Genomic DNA, 15293 nt, shown 5'->3' with positions numbered 1-15293 from the left:
GCAGCAGTGCCCAAATCTTAGCTTCCCGCTGCTGTGTAAAGAGGCAGGCAAGGGTACTCACTGCTCTTGGAGGCTTTGACCTTGGCCACCAGTTTCTGCACACCAGGCACATCCCCATTTTTCACAGCCTGGATCATCTCCTGCTCTCGCCCCATCATGGACAAGTCAGAGCGTCAGCACAGCAAAAGGAAGAAGTCCTCCAATCCCTCAGATTTATACAGCCATGCGTGTGTGCGCAACTCTGCAAAGCACACTCGAATGGAGGGAAAAACCCAGCAAAGGAGCTGGTTAAAGTTTCCACGGGACATAAAAAAAAGAAAAAGAAATCTTGAAGAAGAGTGCTCTGCTAATGACAACAACCGCAGCCAGGAGTCACTTTCCTTTTAAGGGGAACAGAGACCGAGATGCAGTCTGGTTCAGGAACAAGCAATCAATTAAACAAAAAAATAGTTCAGAGCTTGGGGACTGACTCCCGGCAGCAACAGGGCCCTGTGAGACAAAGCCAGGCAGCCCGGAGGAGGGGGCCAGGAGAGTTTGCCCTCTTAACTGAACATGCGTAAAGCTCACAGAGACAAAGGTGTCGTGTTTTGCTTCCCTCGCTAGGCCGGACCGCGCTGCTAAGCCCCCAGCCCTTCCCGAAGGGATTAGTGGCTCCTTTCCAGCTGGAAGTTATAGATCCTCTCGCTCTCGTGCTGGTCTGCGTTATCCCCCTCGTTCCGGCATTCCTCACCGTTGCGTCTCTGCCAGCCCCTGCTCTCTGGCCTGCAATCTCAGAGCCTCGCTGGCAGAGCCCTTGGGGAGAGGCTGGAGCAGCGTTCCCAGTACCTGCAAACGTGAACGACAGAGTCAGATTTCAAAGGCTATTTACTTTGCCTGACTGTGAAAGCCCTCTGCTTTTGCATCCATGGTGAAGAATAACTACTTGGACTATATTTAGTAGGAGCAGAAGCTGGGCCATCCCCACATTAACAGGGCTAGAGGAAGGACCTGCACCAGGAGCGTCCTCATAATAGGTGCTGTGACCCAGCTTAGAGGACATAATGCCCAGTTGAGTTTTAAGATGTTCCCAATTATGGAGCGTCCAGCCCTTTCCTTGGGAAGCCGTTGTTAGGGGCCATTTACAATGAATCCATTTCAGCCTCTGGGTCCTAGTTAGACCCACTTGGACCACGCTGAATGTTTCCACGCCCCTCGCGCTGTGCCAATGTATGTACTAGCCCTCAAAATTAATTGGGAAGCTCCAGCACGCTGGGATTTGAGGGCTTCTGATTAAGGTTATTAGCACACGAGCGTTGTCAGGCTGATCATTGTCTCAGGTAATGAGCTGAACGCAAGCTGGCAGCATGATGGTATCCAGAGGAGCAAGGGGGATCAAACTTAACTCAGCCCCCAGCAAGCCAGATGCCTGCTGGCTGACTGGGTCTCCATCCAGCTGCAGAGGGCCCTTGGAAAGAGGGCAGAGGTCTCGTTTCACATGCTGGGCTTTCCCCCTAAACCCTCCCACTGTGGGAGCCCCACCACACTCACTTTTACCCCCTAGCACATTGCCTCACTAGAGGCCCTCCCCACTTCTCCTTCTCTCTGAATTCGCACTAGCTTAACACCAAGATTTTAGGATTGCACTCTGGACATTTCCAGACCTTGCTCAGGTTCCAGTTTCTTTCCCCCCCGCACAAAACCATGAGAAAAAGAGCATGGAAGAGCAGATAAGGAAGTTTCATACAAGCTGACATCAAATAGCAACACTTCTCCAGCAGTTCTGATCTAGGCCAGATTAGAGCCCGCGATCTAGGGGAAAAGGCTCTGGTTTCCACCCCTAGTCACTTGGGCCATGCCCTCCTCCTTGATCTCCCTTTCCTAAAGCTCTTGAGAAGCATCCTCAGCTGTTTATACAGAGCTGGGTGTTGTTTCCTCTAAGCAATTGGAGGTCGCTGCTTGACAAGACAAGCTGAAACCATGGGAAGAGAAAGGGGAACTATCAGAATGATCTCTTTTCTCCATCCTGCTGGAAACTGGACTGCACAGGAGTGACCCAGACACCTCGGGTCCATTTAGTTCCAGAACGGCACCTCCCAGGGCTTTTGCAGAGCCATGCCACATCTCAGGTGCTCCCTGGATGCAGTAGGACCTGCACACCGAAGAGGCAGGACGGGGAGAGAAACTATTTTGCACCTTAGCCCCAGCCCCCTTATACATACAGGATAAATAATCCCTGGAAAAAAGTTATCTAGGGACAGCTGCTGAGTTGCCAAACCCCAAAGATTAGGAGACAGGACAATGTCCGTCGCTGCCACTTGAAAGCCAACTCACTTTTTTGCGCCAAAGGGGCCACATTTGCCCAGGCACTCAGGGAAAGACATGGGATCTCCCTGGGCAGGCCTTGGGTTTAGCAGAGCTGCTGAGGTTCTGGGCAGCCCGGTTGCTCTGGATTTGCGCACCAGAAGTGGGGAAGATGGCATCCATTCAGGTTTCCTGTCGCTTCCCCACTTCCATCAGTGCCAAGCCAGGCCTCTCCTAGCTACCAAGTTAAAATCAAACTACAACCGCTCGGCTCAAATCTAATGCTCGAGTCCATCCTCCCGGAGACCTGCCTCACACAAACGTTACAGTGACTCGAGCAATCCCCTTCTGGAGTCTCACTGACTGCACCGGCGTAAAAGCCGCTTTGTTTCATTCCCACCATTCACTGACTTTCTCCGGCCTCACTTCAGAGACCAAAAACGTGAGCGCTGGAGCCGGTTCAAGAGTCAGATCGACCAAGACGGGGGAACTGCCTGATCCCCGAGCACAGCTTCCGACCCCGCTCGCACGCAGGACTCCGCCAAGTAACTCCCGAGCGTCCGCCATGCTGCGCAACGAAGCGTTAACCGTCCGCGCCTCCAGCAGCCTCGGAGGTAATCCTCCTCTCTCCCTCCTCCACGGCCCAGGTCGTGCCCACCGGCAGCGGCCTGGTGTGCGTCCCGCTGCCGCATCGCCGGCAACAAGCAGCCCCCGCCGCGCGGGGAGACCCCGGCCGCCCGCTCAGGAATTCACCTGGAGGACGCAGGTATCCCAAATATTCCTTCACCAAATAACTTGAAGCAAAGAGCGGCGGAGAGGAGTTGAGTTACAGAAGGGGGGAACAAGGATGCTGCACAGCTATAAAGCCAGCCCAGCCTGCTGGAGGCGGGGGGAGCTGCCCTCACAAAGGCAAAGAAATGGAAGCTATTGCCCCAAACACCTCGCAGAGAGGCACCGGGCGGGAGGCCACATCCGACCTCTTCGGGGCAGGCCCTCAGCCCATTGCCCAGCGGGGGAAAGCGGAGGTGGGGGTGGTCAAGGCGCCGCCTGGCTCGAGGCCATGAGGGAGTCGGGGGCCAAGAAGCGGGCTCGGGTTTTGGGAGGGAAAGGGGACTCCTGAGGGGTGACTGGAACCGCTTCAGTCCGGCTTGAGGCGGCGGCGGCGCGACGTCGCGCTCCCTGGGCTCGAACCCGCGCGGCGGCGCCGGAGGCTGAGCCGGAGCGCGCGGGGCTGGGCGCGGGGGAGGGGCCGCCCGCCCGCCCGCCAGGCGACTGCCCCAAGAAGGAGAAGCACGAAAGTCGGGCTCGGGCGGCCGCGCCTCCCGCTCCGGCTCCTTCCTCTCGGGCTCGGTCCCACTCACCTCCTCGGCTCCCCCGGCCGGCCGGCGGCGCTGCAACCCCGGTGCCTCCTCGGCCAGGTCTGGTCGGGCCGGGCCGGGCCGGGCCGGGGTCTCCCCGCCCGCCGCGAAGTTGGTGCAAGAAGAGCCGGGGCAGGCACCGCAATGCCTTTGATCGCGCGGCTCGGGGGAGGCAGCGAGAGCAGAGCAGAGCAGAGCCGGCCCCTGCGCCCGCCCGGCTCCCGGGGCGCCGCGACTCCCCGCCAAGAGCCGCCCCGGCCCGCGGGAGACCCGCCCCGCTCCGCCCTCTGCAAGCCGCGGGCGGGGCCGGGGCCGGGCCGGGCCGGGCACAGGTGTGTGCGGGCCGGGCCCGCTCCTCTGCCCCGCCGCTCCCGCGCAGGGCCGCCGGCTCCAGCCTCCACCTGCCCGGTCTCGCCCCCGGGGCCCGGGCTCTCCCCCCAGGCGGGCCCCGCACGGCTCCTTGCCGCCCTGCTGCCTGCCCTCCCCTCTCCCGCAGCGGCCCCGCTCTCTGTAACCGGGCTGAACTTGGCTCCTTATCCAGGAATAAGGAGCCGGGACCCAGGAAGACGGGACCAGCTTCAGCCTTGTCGCTCTGCCAGGTTGGAAACCCGGCTGGAAGCTCTGGGCTCCTGCTGCTTGCCCGCCCCCCCCCCCCCCGAGGGGTTGGCTGGAGCCAGCTCGGTTTTAGGTTGCCTTGGTTAAACACTGGCCACCTGCACTCCCGAGCCGTGGCTCAGGGGAGCTGGGGGGGGTTGAACTGCTGTCCTTGCCTCTGGAGTTGTCCTGCCCTGTACATGCAGTGCAGGGCATTGGCCTCCTTCCCCAGCAGCCTCCCAGCACTGTGTGCGTGCGTGTGAGGTTTGGGCCTCGATCCTGGAGCGGCTGTTGGGATAGGCAGAGCCCCTGGCACAGGGGTGGGCAATTATTTCGGGCGGAGGGCCGCTTACTGAGTTTTGGCAAGCCATCGAGGGTCGCATGACAGGCAGCAAGGGGCAGGTAAATATTAATTTCCTGCACTTTTTGGGTGCCCCGCGAGCTGGATAGAATGGCCTGGCGGGCCGCATCCAGCCCATGGGTCTCATTTTGCCCACCCCTGCCCTGGCAGGATGCAGAGTTCATAGTACCAGTCCCTTGCCATCACTCATGGCCCCGGACCCTGCGCTGTAGGGACTTCAAGGAAGTTTGTGGGACAGCCCTGACTCTCCATAGACAGAATTGTAGAAAATGAGAGCTGGGAGGAACCTTGGGAGGTCATCTAAAGCAGGACCATCCCCAACCATCCCATCCCAGCTACAGCTTTGTCTAGCCGGGGCTTGAAAACCTCCTAGGATGGAGAGTCCACAACTTCTCTGGGTAACCTGTTCCAGTGCTTTGGCACCCTCCGCATGAGAAAGTTCTTCCTAATATCTCACCTAAACTTCCCTTTGCTGCAAGCTGAGCCCGTTGCTCCTTGTTCTGTCACCTGTCACCACTGAGAGCAGCCCAGCTCCATCCTCTTTGGAGCCCCACTGCAGGGAGTTAAAAGCTGCTATTCAATTAAACTGTTAATGCCCAATCACATTCAAAACATACACTGTTTCTAATGGCTCAACCCAGAGGCTTCTGGGGAAGTCGTGAGACCTCAGGATCAGGCCCTGTGAAATGACACCAATTATGGTGTATTCAGCATCTGAAATTGAGAGGAAAATGGCAGGGCTTGATGAGGAGGAGGATCAGGAGCTCTGGGATACACCCTGCCTCTTTCTTCTGAATAAGGAGATTATTATGCATGTTTGATGATAAATGCCATCACTTGATGGCTGCTATTCTGAAGCGTGACGCTATAAAGAATCTTGCTAGGGAGCAACATGAACTTAAAGGTTTCATTATTCCTTGCGTGATTTTGCCAGAGCGTATAAAGCGCGTTGACATTTATAATAATCCCTTGAATTGACGTAGCACCTTTTGTCCTTTTCAGGATCTTAATTAAGCTTCACAACTTCCAGGGAAGCAGATAAACCAGCTTTGCAAATGGGGATGCTGAGTACTGATTTACTTGTGGGGTTTGTACCAGTGAGGAAAGTTTCTACCACTATAGTTAAACTGGAACAAGCCCTTCTGTAGATTCAGTCATATGGGGACACGGGAATCTTACGCTGTGACAGTGTATTTCCTTTCCTGTTAGGGACTAAGCTATGCTAGTATAATCCACCTTCAAACCGGTGTAACTGTGCCCCCATCTCCCACCAGAGGGATGCATCACTTTATACCACTGTGCTTAAAGCAATATAACTTTTGCATGGAGACAAATTCTAAAGCACACCAAATCGGGAGCTATATTTTTAAAGCAAGCTGTTGATTAAGTACCTGGCCTGATTTGCTGAACCTCAGCCATTCCCAGTGAAGTCTCTGAACACTAAGGCCAAGTCTTTGTGTTCCTGACTTCATGTATCCAAGTTTGAAAAAATGGACTTGAGCTGCTTGCCCAAAGCCCACAGCAGCTCCAGGGGAGAGCAGGGATTAGGTGACAGTAGTTCTGATTTCCTATTAGTAAACCACACAGAATTTCACTTAACCCTTGGGGATTAAATCTGTCTATTTTGTGATCATTTAGCGAAGAGAGCTGTTGCTGTTTCTGCACATGGGACTCTCTACACGCAGAGGACATAGGATTATGATGTCTGATTTACAGCATCCATAGTTCAGATTCCAAACCGGGACGATCAGCAGTCAAGACAAGCCACGCACTCCCTCTCCTGCATGGTCAGCTCATTTTTGTTCTTTCTGGGTGGCAGGTGAGAGCTGAACGCACCTCACTCCTGTGCTTCTGGAGGAAAAGTACATACCGGACCCAGCTAAGAGCTCACCCCAGCCTGAGTCTGCACTTTCTCAGGGCTTGGATGTTAGAGGTGCAGCTCCCACTGACTTTGGCCAGAGCTGTGGCTACTCCATGCCTTTGAGAATTTGGCTTCCTGGGAGCTCTGGGTGTATGGGACAGTGCAGCTCAAACTGAATCAAGGACTTCCATAAGCTCTCGCTAATTTGGGTCAATGCAGCCATCTAGGGGCGAGTACCAGTACTATCTCCTTGCTGCAGGATAATGCCAGGGGTTTAGAAGTCACTTGTGGCCGGCTTTTCTGAGGGAGATAGGACTTCCCACAATATTTTGCTATCTGCAAACCAAGAATGGGAGCTTGAAGTTAGCAAACATCATTGCCCAGGGTCAGCATGGCCACAGATTTCCGCTTCCCATGCCGGACACCTTAGAAGCACAACCCTGCTGTGGACGCTACAGGGAACTCCATGAGCACTACAAGGCCCATGACACAGAGCTGAGCACCCGTGAGTGAATCTAAGCAGATACCCCTCCCAACCATTAAAGGAAGCTATGAAAGGAGCTAAAGACATCAGCCCTTTAATCTGACCCACCCCCGTCACTGGCTAATGCAACCCTCAGCTGTCCCAAAAGCAGCAAACAGCCCATACGGAGGGCTGCAAGATTTCCTCTCGGCCCAGCTACGCTTATCAGTTTTTCCATAGCCCCACAACTTTGGCAGCTGATTTATGCCCTTAACTCATCCCTGTTGCCCCATTGGTCTCAGTAGCTGCGTATTGCTCTGTCCTCTCCCGGGATTATTCCCTAACACTTTATTTTTTCCCTACAGTCAAAAGAAAATGATGTATTTGCTCTCGGAAAACAAAAGCCAGGCCTACTAGCCAAGAGCAGGGTGCCCAGGGCCCTGCAGATCACCTCCAGCTGTCACAGCTGGCCCCAGGGGAGAGCACCGAGCAAGAACGAGCTTTAAGTGCAAAGTGCAAAGCTCAGAAATCTCTCCCGTTTGCTAAACGTGCAATGTCTTGGGCCATTTTAGCTCCGCCTAGCGGCCTGCAGGAGCCCAGGAGATTAGGATGAGGGCTGAGAGCAAACTTTGAAAACATTTTAAGTATGTTATGAAATAGCCTGACAAAGACACATTTTTTTTTCAGGTTCAGCTCAGACACAGTCGTGCTCTCAGAAAAACCTCTCTGTGAGCTAAGCCCTGCAGTAAGCCCCAGGGCTACCTGTGCTTCAGAGGGGAGCAGGAAGGGACTGGGGAATTCATTTATTTTCGCATTTAAATCAAATCCTTTCTTATAACCAGGACTGGCTGGGAAGGCAGGAGCACCACTCAGCCAAACAGACAGATTAAGGGCACTAGCTGAAAATGCTGATCCCCCCTCAACACCCTGAAAACAACCCATTGCAGTGTCACAATGAGCTGTCACAACAGCCATAGTCCAGGAAGAGATTGAGTGGGTGGGATAAAAAGAGGCCATTACGGGAACCAGGAGGACTTCTACCTTTGTTTTTATTTAAATCCTTGCCATTTGCTGCCTTTTTGTCCATTCCAAAGACAAAAAGTGTCCTCACCAGTATTGTTATGACTCTCCCCTCCTTGCCACATACATCTTTGGGAGCTTTAGAGACAGACACGCTACACAGTCACTGCCCTCTCCCTAAGTTTGGCGGCGCAATGTTGGGAGGAGAGAGCCCTCTGGGACACTGCTGGGGTCAAACTGGGGCCCTGACACCTCTTCAAGCCCTTGGTAAAGGCAGGAGAGAGGTGCCAGCCTTGCAGTGGACAACTGGTCCTATGTATTTGCTCAGATTTAAAGAAGAAGCCCATGCAAAGCTCTAGGCACGCAGACAATTCACATTTCCTAGAGGAACCATAAGATATGGTCAACTGCCCTGTCAGTCGAACCATAAGATATGGTATAAGATAGATCAACTGGCCTGTCAGCAGTAAAGCACTCCTGACTCCACCTAAATTGGCAAACCTTGTCTCTTCCCAACAGCCCCAGTGAAAACCTAATTGAGGAGCTATTATAATAGAGCCTGCAAGGGACCAGCTGGGCTTGGCTTGACCAAGAGGAGGGAGTAAAGTTCAGAAGGAAAGCTCCTTTTCTGAAAATCCCTGTCCCAGAGGAAGACAACCATGGACTGGCAGTTCAAGTGTCTCAATAGACAGATTCAAACCCTTCACTGGCCTGTGAGGCCCTGTACGATCCCTTCCCACCATCTCTCCCTGTACGCCTGTCTCTGCACGCTTTCACTCATGGTGGCCCCCATACCTATGGCTTCATCAAGGCCTCACCCCCCTGCAAAACCTCAAGTCTGGCAGGGGCTCAGCCTGCCTTCCCACCCCAACCATCTCCCCCACCCTTTTCTTCCCAACTGTCCCACCAGTGTGGGTTTCTAATCTCATTTGGGGTTTGGCCCTGCGCCTGATGAAGCCAATGGCAAATCCCTTATTGATAGGCAAGGATGAAGACTCAGCCCTGAGGCTCTGAGGTCTTCAGGGAAGGACTTGTTTGTGTGGCACCCAGATGCACTTGCTACACCAGTGTCATTTGTAAAAGCCCCTCTGCAATAGGCACTGATGGACAGAGGTGCCCAGGTCTAAATGGGCAGTGGAGACTGAGCTCCTCTCTCAGGTCTCGGCTTGGTTAAGAGTCCAGGACAAAAGCGAGTCATGTTGGTTGGACAGCTTGCCTGGCAGCTGTGGATAAAAAACTCAGCTCCCTGGGGAGTCAGTCCAACCACAGCTGATAAAACCAGCAACTGCAAGGGAAGGAACCCGGGCGGGAATTCTCCCCAGCTTAACAGGTTTCCACGTGGACACACCAAGCTCTAATCCCCGATGAGCCCTGAGCTGGCTCATTGCTCTCAGTCCCATGTGGGGGAAGCATTTCCAGGAGTTGAATGTTTGTAGATGTGTGTTAGGGCTAATCCAGTAGATGCGACCCCCACCCGCCCCACCAAGCCACATCCATTCCAGCCACTTCTCACAGCTCAGGTGGGCAGATTGCACGGGGGTGAGTCACAGCGCCAGTCCTGCTCTCCCGATGGCCAAAAATAGCCCTGTTCGCTCCAGCCATGCAGGACTCCACTCAGCCCCAACCACTGCACAAAGTTTGGACGACTGCTCTCTGGGGAACTTGAGGCAATATGGCAATGATGGGCACTAATGGAAGAATATAACTAGACAGTCATCTTGGTGACAAGGATAGGGAGCTGCTTCCATCCACTTCACAGTGGTGTTGAAAGCTTTGCTCGGGAAACTGGTGCCCAACTAAAGGCCTGTAGAGCAAAAAGTCATTCCCGTCCCACACCACCCACTGCACCTCTGGATCCAGCACTGTAGTCTGCCCTTTGTCATGCTCTAAAACAGGGGTGGGCAAAATGCAGCCCGTGGGCTGGATGAGGCCCGCCTGGCCATTCTATCTGGCCCATGGGGTTCCTAAAAAATTTAGAAAATTAATATTTATCTGCCCCTGGCTGCCTGTCATGTGGCCCTCGATGGCTTGCCAAAACTCAGTAAGCGGCCCTCCACCCGAAATTATTGCCTGCCCCTGATCTAAAGCAATCTGGAACTTTTCCTCTGCTTCGCTGCAGGCAGGATTCTGGTTCCTCCGGCCAAACTTGCATTAAGAAAACCAGGCCAGGATCATCAGGAAGTATATTCTGAAACCCAGCTCTGCTCAAGGGAACCAAGCACTGCTCGCAGGCACTCCCGAGTGTATGGCAGGCAATTGATCATGTCCCTTGGGCATGGACTAGACCCCCCGCGCTGCAGCTGCTGGCTCCATGTTGCTCTACAAGTCTCTCTGCTCAGACTCACCTTGCCATCACAGCATATCTCTGGGACTTCTTTCTCTCTGATTTTGCTGTTCTTCTCTGCCTGGCTTTCTCCTTGCACTACTCATCTGTCAGTCTGTCTGAGTCGACAGTCGTTTGCTTCTCTCCGTATGCCTTTTTTTCCTTGCCTTTCTTTCCCTCTGTCTCCCTTGCTCACTCGCTCTCTCAGGAAATTAAAGATAATCCCCCCCCCCTTTTTTTTGCTGCCAGATTCCCTGTTTAACATTCCCTGCATGTGCTTGCACTGATTCAAAACAGGATTAGACATTCTGTTGCTTTGATGTCAGTTGGGTTTTGCACTGAAGGCAGAGACGGGGGGAGAGAAAATGTCTATTAATGAGCCTCGCAGGTTCTGCACATCCAGTTCCACCGGTTGTCCAAGTGAAGGTCAGAGGCAATTATCTGTAACCCCGATAATAAAGGCAGGGTCCCCTTCCACTTGGATTAGTCTGAAGGCGGGACAGAGAAGCTTGCCCTGATCCCGTGACATGGCAGCGAGCCGCTCTCCATCCCCGTGCTGTTTGTTATTCCGTAAGCCGCTGGCTTCAACTCCCAATTCTGTTTTCATGAGGTACTTTGGGGGCTTATCAGCTCCTGTTAGGAGGCGAAGTTTAATTAATCATATGAAAACATGACTTGTTGGACTGTCGGAGGATATTATAAGCTACAGCCACCACCCAGCAGGGTGCAAAAATACCACCAAACGTCACTTTTGGCAGAAAGAGCTGCCCCTCGGGACGTGTACGGGCAATATATGCCAGGGTTTACCCTGTGGCCTCTGCAAGAGAAGCAGAGACAGGAGCAAGCATTCTGGGATTACACATGGAAGGTAGTTAAGAAGCAAGAGCACATCTGGGTTTTCCTAAGCCAGGTACTGCCCATGGAGAGGCCTGCTGGGAGCTAGCTGTAGTTACACCTCTTCACATCAGGCCTGAACTTCTCTTCAGGGCCTTCCACTAGGAATATGCAGCTAGGATCATTCTCACTGGCCTAAATGCCCTGTTAGTTCATATAACTGAGCCTGCATGTATCAGGGTAAATCCACAAGAAGTCTGTAGGCTGGCAACTGTGAGGAGTTGTGTGTGAGCTTTGTCTTGCGTTGTCTGTAAGAAAGTGTTTGGGTGTGATGATGTGATGGTCCTGCACTCAAGCCAACACTTGTGGGGTGTCCACTTGGGGCCAGTGATATCAGAAATAGCTCACAGCCCAGTAGGATTAGAGATGAGGGAAGATCCTCTCTTCGGCATGAGCGATGTCACTTATTTTCAGCCCACTCCAGTCTGGCATGTCCTTGGTCCTGTTTCTGGGGATGATACCTTGATTCATTCTCTTGTGCTGTGTGTCTCCCTCACCCTGGGTTATGGTCAGATCTTGCACTCTAGGCCTCGGTCTGGCTGGAAGAGCTGCTTTCCTCAGTACCACAAAGGAAGTTTTCATTCTTTTAGATTTCATAACTGAGCCTGCCCTGCCCTGACTTCCCTACAGTCCAGACCCTGCCTTCCAAGGTGGAGGATAGTCTTTAGTTTCTGTAGGTGCAAGAGGCCCCATCACAGGTTGAAAGCCATGGGCAGATCTGCTAGGTTCTTACATGGACAACTGGGGCCTCCCAAGTCTGGAGGGGCACCAGATTGCCGATGGGGGGGGCAATAGCAGACTGGGGGCCGGGGTCCCCCAGCGGCCAATCAAGGAGCCAGTGCACTTCCAGTTTCATGGCTAGCACTTCCAGGGGGTGCACGGCTTATCTCAAGGAGTGCACAGGCGCCCACATGCACCCCCTACACGTCTCCAGTGGGTTCTTACTTGATTAGAGTGAGCCCACTCCTGTTCTCACTACCATAAAGAACAGCTGTACCATTTATTTTAACATGTACATTGAGCAGAAGGCAGGGTCAATGTGTACCTTCCAGACTAACTAAGACCTATATAAAGCATAAGCTTTCATGAACTTGAACTCACATCACCAGGTGCTGTGGCATGGTCAAGTTCACAAAAACATGCTTTCTATATATCTTACGTTGGAAGATCAGCAGCCTTCTTCTTTTCCAAGGCTGGTGCCAGTTGGCACAGCTGGGTCAGTCTTCCTCGCTCTTATCTTGTCTGCTACGACTTTGATGACTTAATTAATGTGGGGAGGGGGGATGACTCCCCGACCTAGCATTGACTGGCACTTGCCCCAGGACCAGACCAGGTATGCAACAAACTTCTTTGCAAAAAAGAATAAAATTAACAAAAAACTTGCTGTCTGTATGGTGTTTCCTCTCCTGCTGCAGGGAACTCAGAGGCAGCCTCTCTCTTGCCCCCTGCCTACAAGCAACAAGTGCTTGATCGCCAGAGCTGCAAGCAAGCAGGGTTGTTTTTTTTCTCCTTTCACTTGTGATAATTGACACCACGCCGGCTTAACTGACTGCCCGCGGCAATCGATTACCACAGAAACATCTCTCTCTCCTCTCTTTTTCTTTGTTTTTAGGTGTGAGCTCCTCCGAGCTCACAAGACCCAGCAGATCTCTTGCCCCATTCCTGGGGACTTCAGTTTCAGGCAGCAAACGGGTATCTACCCTATCTGCCTGCGCTGTCCTCTCGCTGTCCTCTTCTCCTCTCCTCTAGACTCCTGGGGCCGGAAATACCCCCTGGCCACTTAATTAAGCCAATCTATCTCACCCGGCGAGGTGATAAAGCGGTGCTGGGGTGGGTAGGGAGATCCTGTTGCACCGTGGTCCTGCCGCTGCAGCTGGGCAAATTCCTTGGCTAGGGGCCCGCTCCTGGTAAGTACTCTTGGTCTTTTCACACTTATTGAGTTAGTCAATAAGGTGCACCTCTCCCCTGCCTTCTGCCTGACTTCAAACTAACACAGCTAGTAGTTCTCTCTACATATGCTGCACCCAAGAAACGGAGGCCTAGTTTGCATTCAGGCCTCCCATAAGAGCCCAAACAACTCCATCCTGAGCATGACTAGTGCTGGAGATGGGAGTGCTGCTTCCAGGAAGCACCTGGGGAATTCCAGTATTCCAACTATAATGTTTAGGGCCTCCTGAATAAGGCAAGGGCTCTTCCCCAAAGCATTCAGGGATATGTCACATCCCAGATAGTGCTCACCTTCTCCTGATATGCCATGTCCCAAATAGTGCCCACCTCCAGGTAGACATGTTGCCACTCTAGTGACTGGCTCTGGAGGGAGTGCATGTGGCCCTAGCTTAAAGGAGCTCCTTTAAGGACATTCCCCAAAAGGCTCTTACACATTTCCATTTGCCTCTGTCCTAGGCTGCGCTAACCCGTCCAGCCTCATTCCACTAGGACACTGCTCCTTGCTACTGGCTGGCATTGTTTTACTTAGCTCCATGTTCCCAGGGCTATTCACAGACCATGGAGGAAAGAGCCCCAGTGCTCCACAAACTCTTCTAGCAACTACGTAGGCTGTAATTCATTTTGCCCAGCACTCACACAGGCTTGATTAGTGCCTGAAATGAGCTCCATCTATCACAGTGGAGTAAAGCAGATTAACTCACAGCGTGCCCGCCTCACGTTGATCCCATTCTCCGGGCCTCCTGATTAATGGAGAAGCCTTTTTTATCTGTCAGGCCAGGAAATGTGAGTATCCAAGCTAGCTTGCAACGAAGAGAAATATAGATGTTCAGTGCAGAAACAGGTCATTTCTGCATATGTCAGCCTAAGTGCTACCATCTGGACCTCACGGTTGTGCACCTGTTCTGTTGGCTCCTATCTCCTGTGCCCCTATCCTACATGCTCCCATCTCTGCTTCTCCCCTCACTGCATTCATCCCTGTCCCCATTGCCCACAGTCCCCATGCTCATGCTCTTTCCCTGCAGTACCCTTTCTTCCCACTCCCTTCCCCTACACAGCTTCTCTTCTGAGGTCCCTGTGTGGTGATCTTTGAATTAGACACTAAATGTCATCCCAACCCACTAGCATTTTCCTAGGGGGTGACAGTGTCATGGATCAGGGCCTGTGGATGTGCCCACTGCTCCCATAAACTTTGAGAACTCTGGGCCATCAGGAAAGGGGCCTTCTGGGCAGATCACAGCCTGCATCTCAGCCCGGACTGAAAACTGCTAGTGTGATGTTGCTGCTCATTCTCCACAGCTGTACAGCATGGGGCACAACCTGCTGAGAAGAGCTCTCCCATGGCAATTTGCATTCCCTGAGGAATCGGGATGGCTCCCCCTTTCTCGCAGGTCTGGCTCGGGGGCGCACCTCTGGAATTTGGCTCCTTCATAGCATACACATGAGTTCTGGATACAAGAGGTATGTCTCTGAAGCACCCAGCCTTACTAGCTGCACGCCACAGAAGCAGGGTAAGACGGCAGAGTGAGGGTCATGCAGTCAATATTGGGCTTTGGCCTCTGAAGCCCAATCTAAAGCCTGTGCTGATCAGTAGGAGTCTTTTGATCTAGTGCAATGGATCAGTAGAATATAGCCCCAAGTCAATAGCTTTGCAGGGGGTCCCTGCTTTGCTTGCCTCTTCCCAGAGCACATATATATAAAGTGGATCCTTTGGACTAATGATGGTGTCTGGAAGAGCTCCAGCCTCCAACCCTACCTCAACAGTGAGGTTTCATTGAAACCTCTTTCCTTTCAGCTCCCTCCAGCTTGGCTTCTGCAGCGATCAGTTGTTTTATTTTTTTAAGTGGAAATTATTTCTCATTTCCCTTCACAATCACAACACACATGGGAAGAGAAGGGACAGGAAGGAGTTCCTGAGAGATGAAAGAGCAGGATTGCAGAGAGGGCTTCTGCTTTGTTATCCCCTGGTGCAGCTTAGAAAGTCTTTTCAGAAGCTGAGTTTAATTAAGTATTTTTTTTCTCCTACAAATAAGTTTTTCTTCATAAAAGGAAGCGGGGGTCTTGAGTTAGAGTTAACTTCTCTGGTTGGCTAAGAACACCGTGCACCATCTAAGCAATGCACATTAATAGTAACGCTTAGTTCTTGCATCCTGCTTTACATCGGGAGATCGGAGTGCTCTGCAAAGGTCATCAGT

At 52.8% G+C, this 15293-nt stretch overlaps 1 protein-coding gene across 6 annotated transcripts in view; it reads right to left on the bottom strand.

Annotated features, from left to right (window-relative positions):
- The window catches only part of CASKIN2 (CASK interacting protein 2), a 55509-nt gene extending 51110 nt beyond the window's left edge, over nt 1-4399 (bottom strand). For 2 of the 6 annotated variants that reach the window (XM_090061141.1, XM_090061145.1), the window contains exons 1-2: nt 3642-4396; nt 62-825 (exon numbers count right to left, since the gene is read on the bottom strand). In XM_090061141.1, coding sequence (XP_089917267.1) covers nt 62-158 — 97 coding nt within the window. In that variant the 5' untranslated portion in view covers nt 159-825; nt 3642-4396. Of the gene's footprint in view, nt 1-61; nt 826-3033; nt 3590-3641 lie in introns of those variants that run through there. The other 4 variants (XM_090061142.1, XM_090061139.1, XM_090061144.1 and 1 more) reach the window with 4 other exon arrangements.
- Nucleotides 4400-15293: the final 10894 nt, after the last annotated feature.

The sequence above is a fragment of the Crocodylus siamensis genome, chromosome 8, assembly GCF_052110815.1.
Source record: "Crocodylus siamensis isolate JL-2025a chromosome 8, ASM5211081v1, whole genome shotgun sequence".
Taxonomy (NCBI): domain Eukaryota; kingdom Metazoa; phylum Chordata; order Crocodylia; family Crocodylidae; genus Crocodylus; species Crocodylus siamensis.
This window is presented reverse-complemented; position numbering and strand designations above follow the sequence as displayed.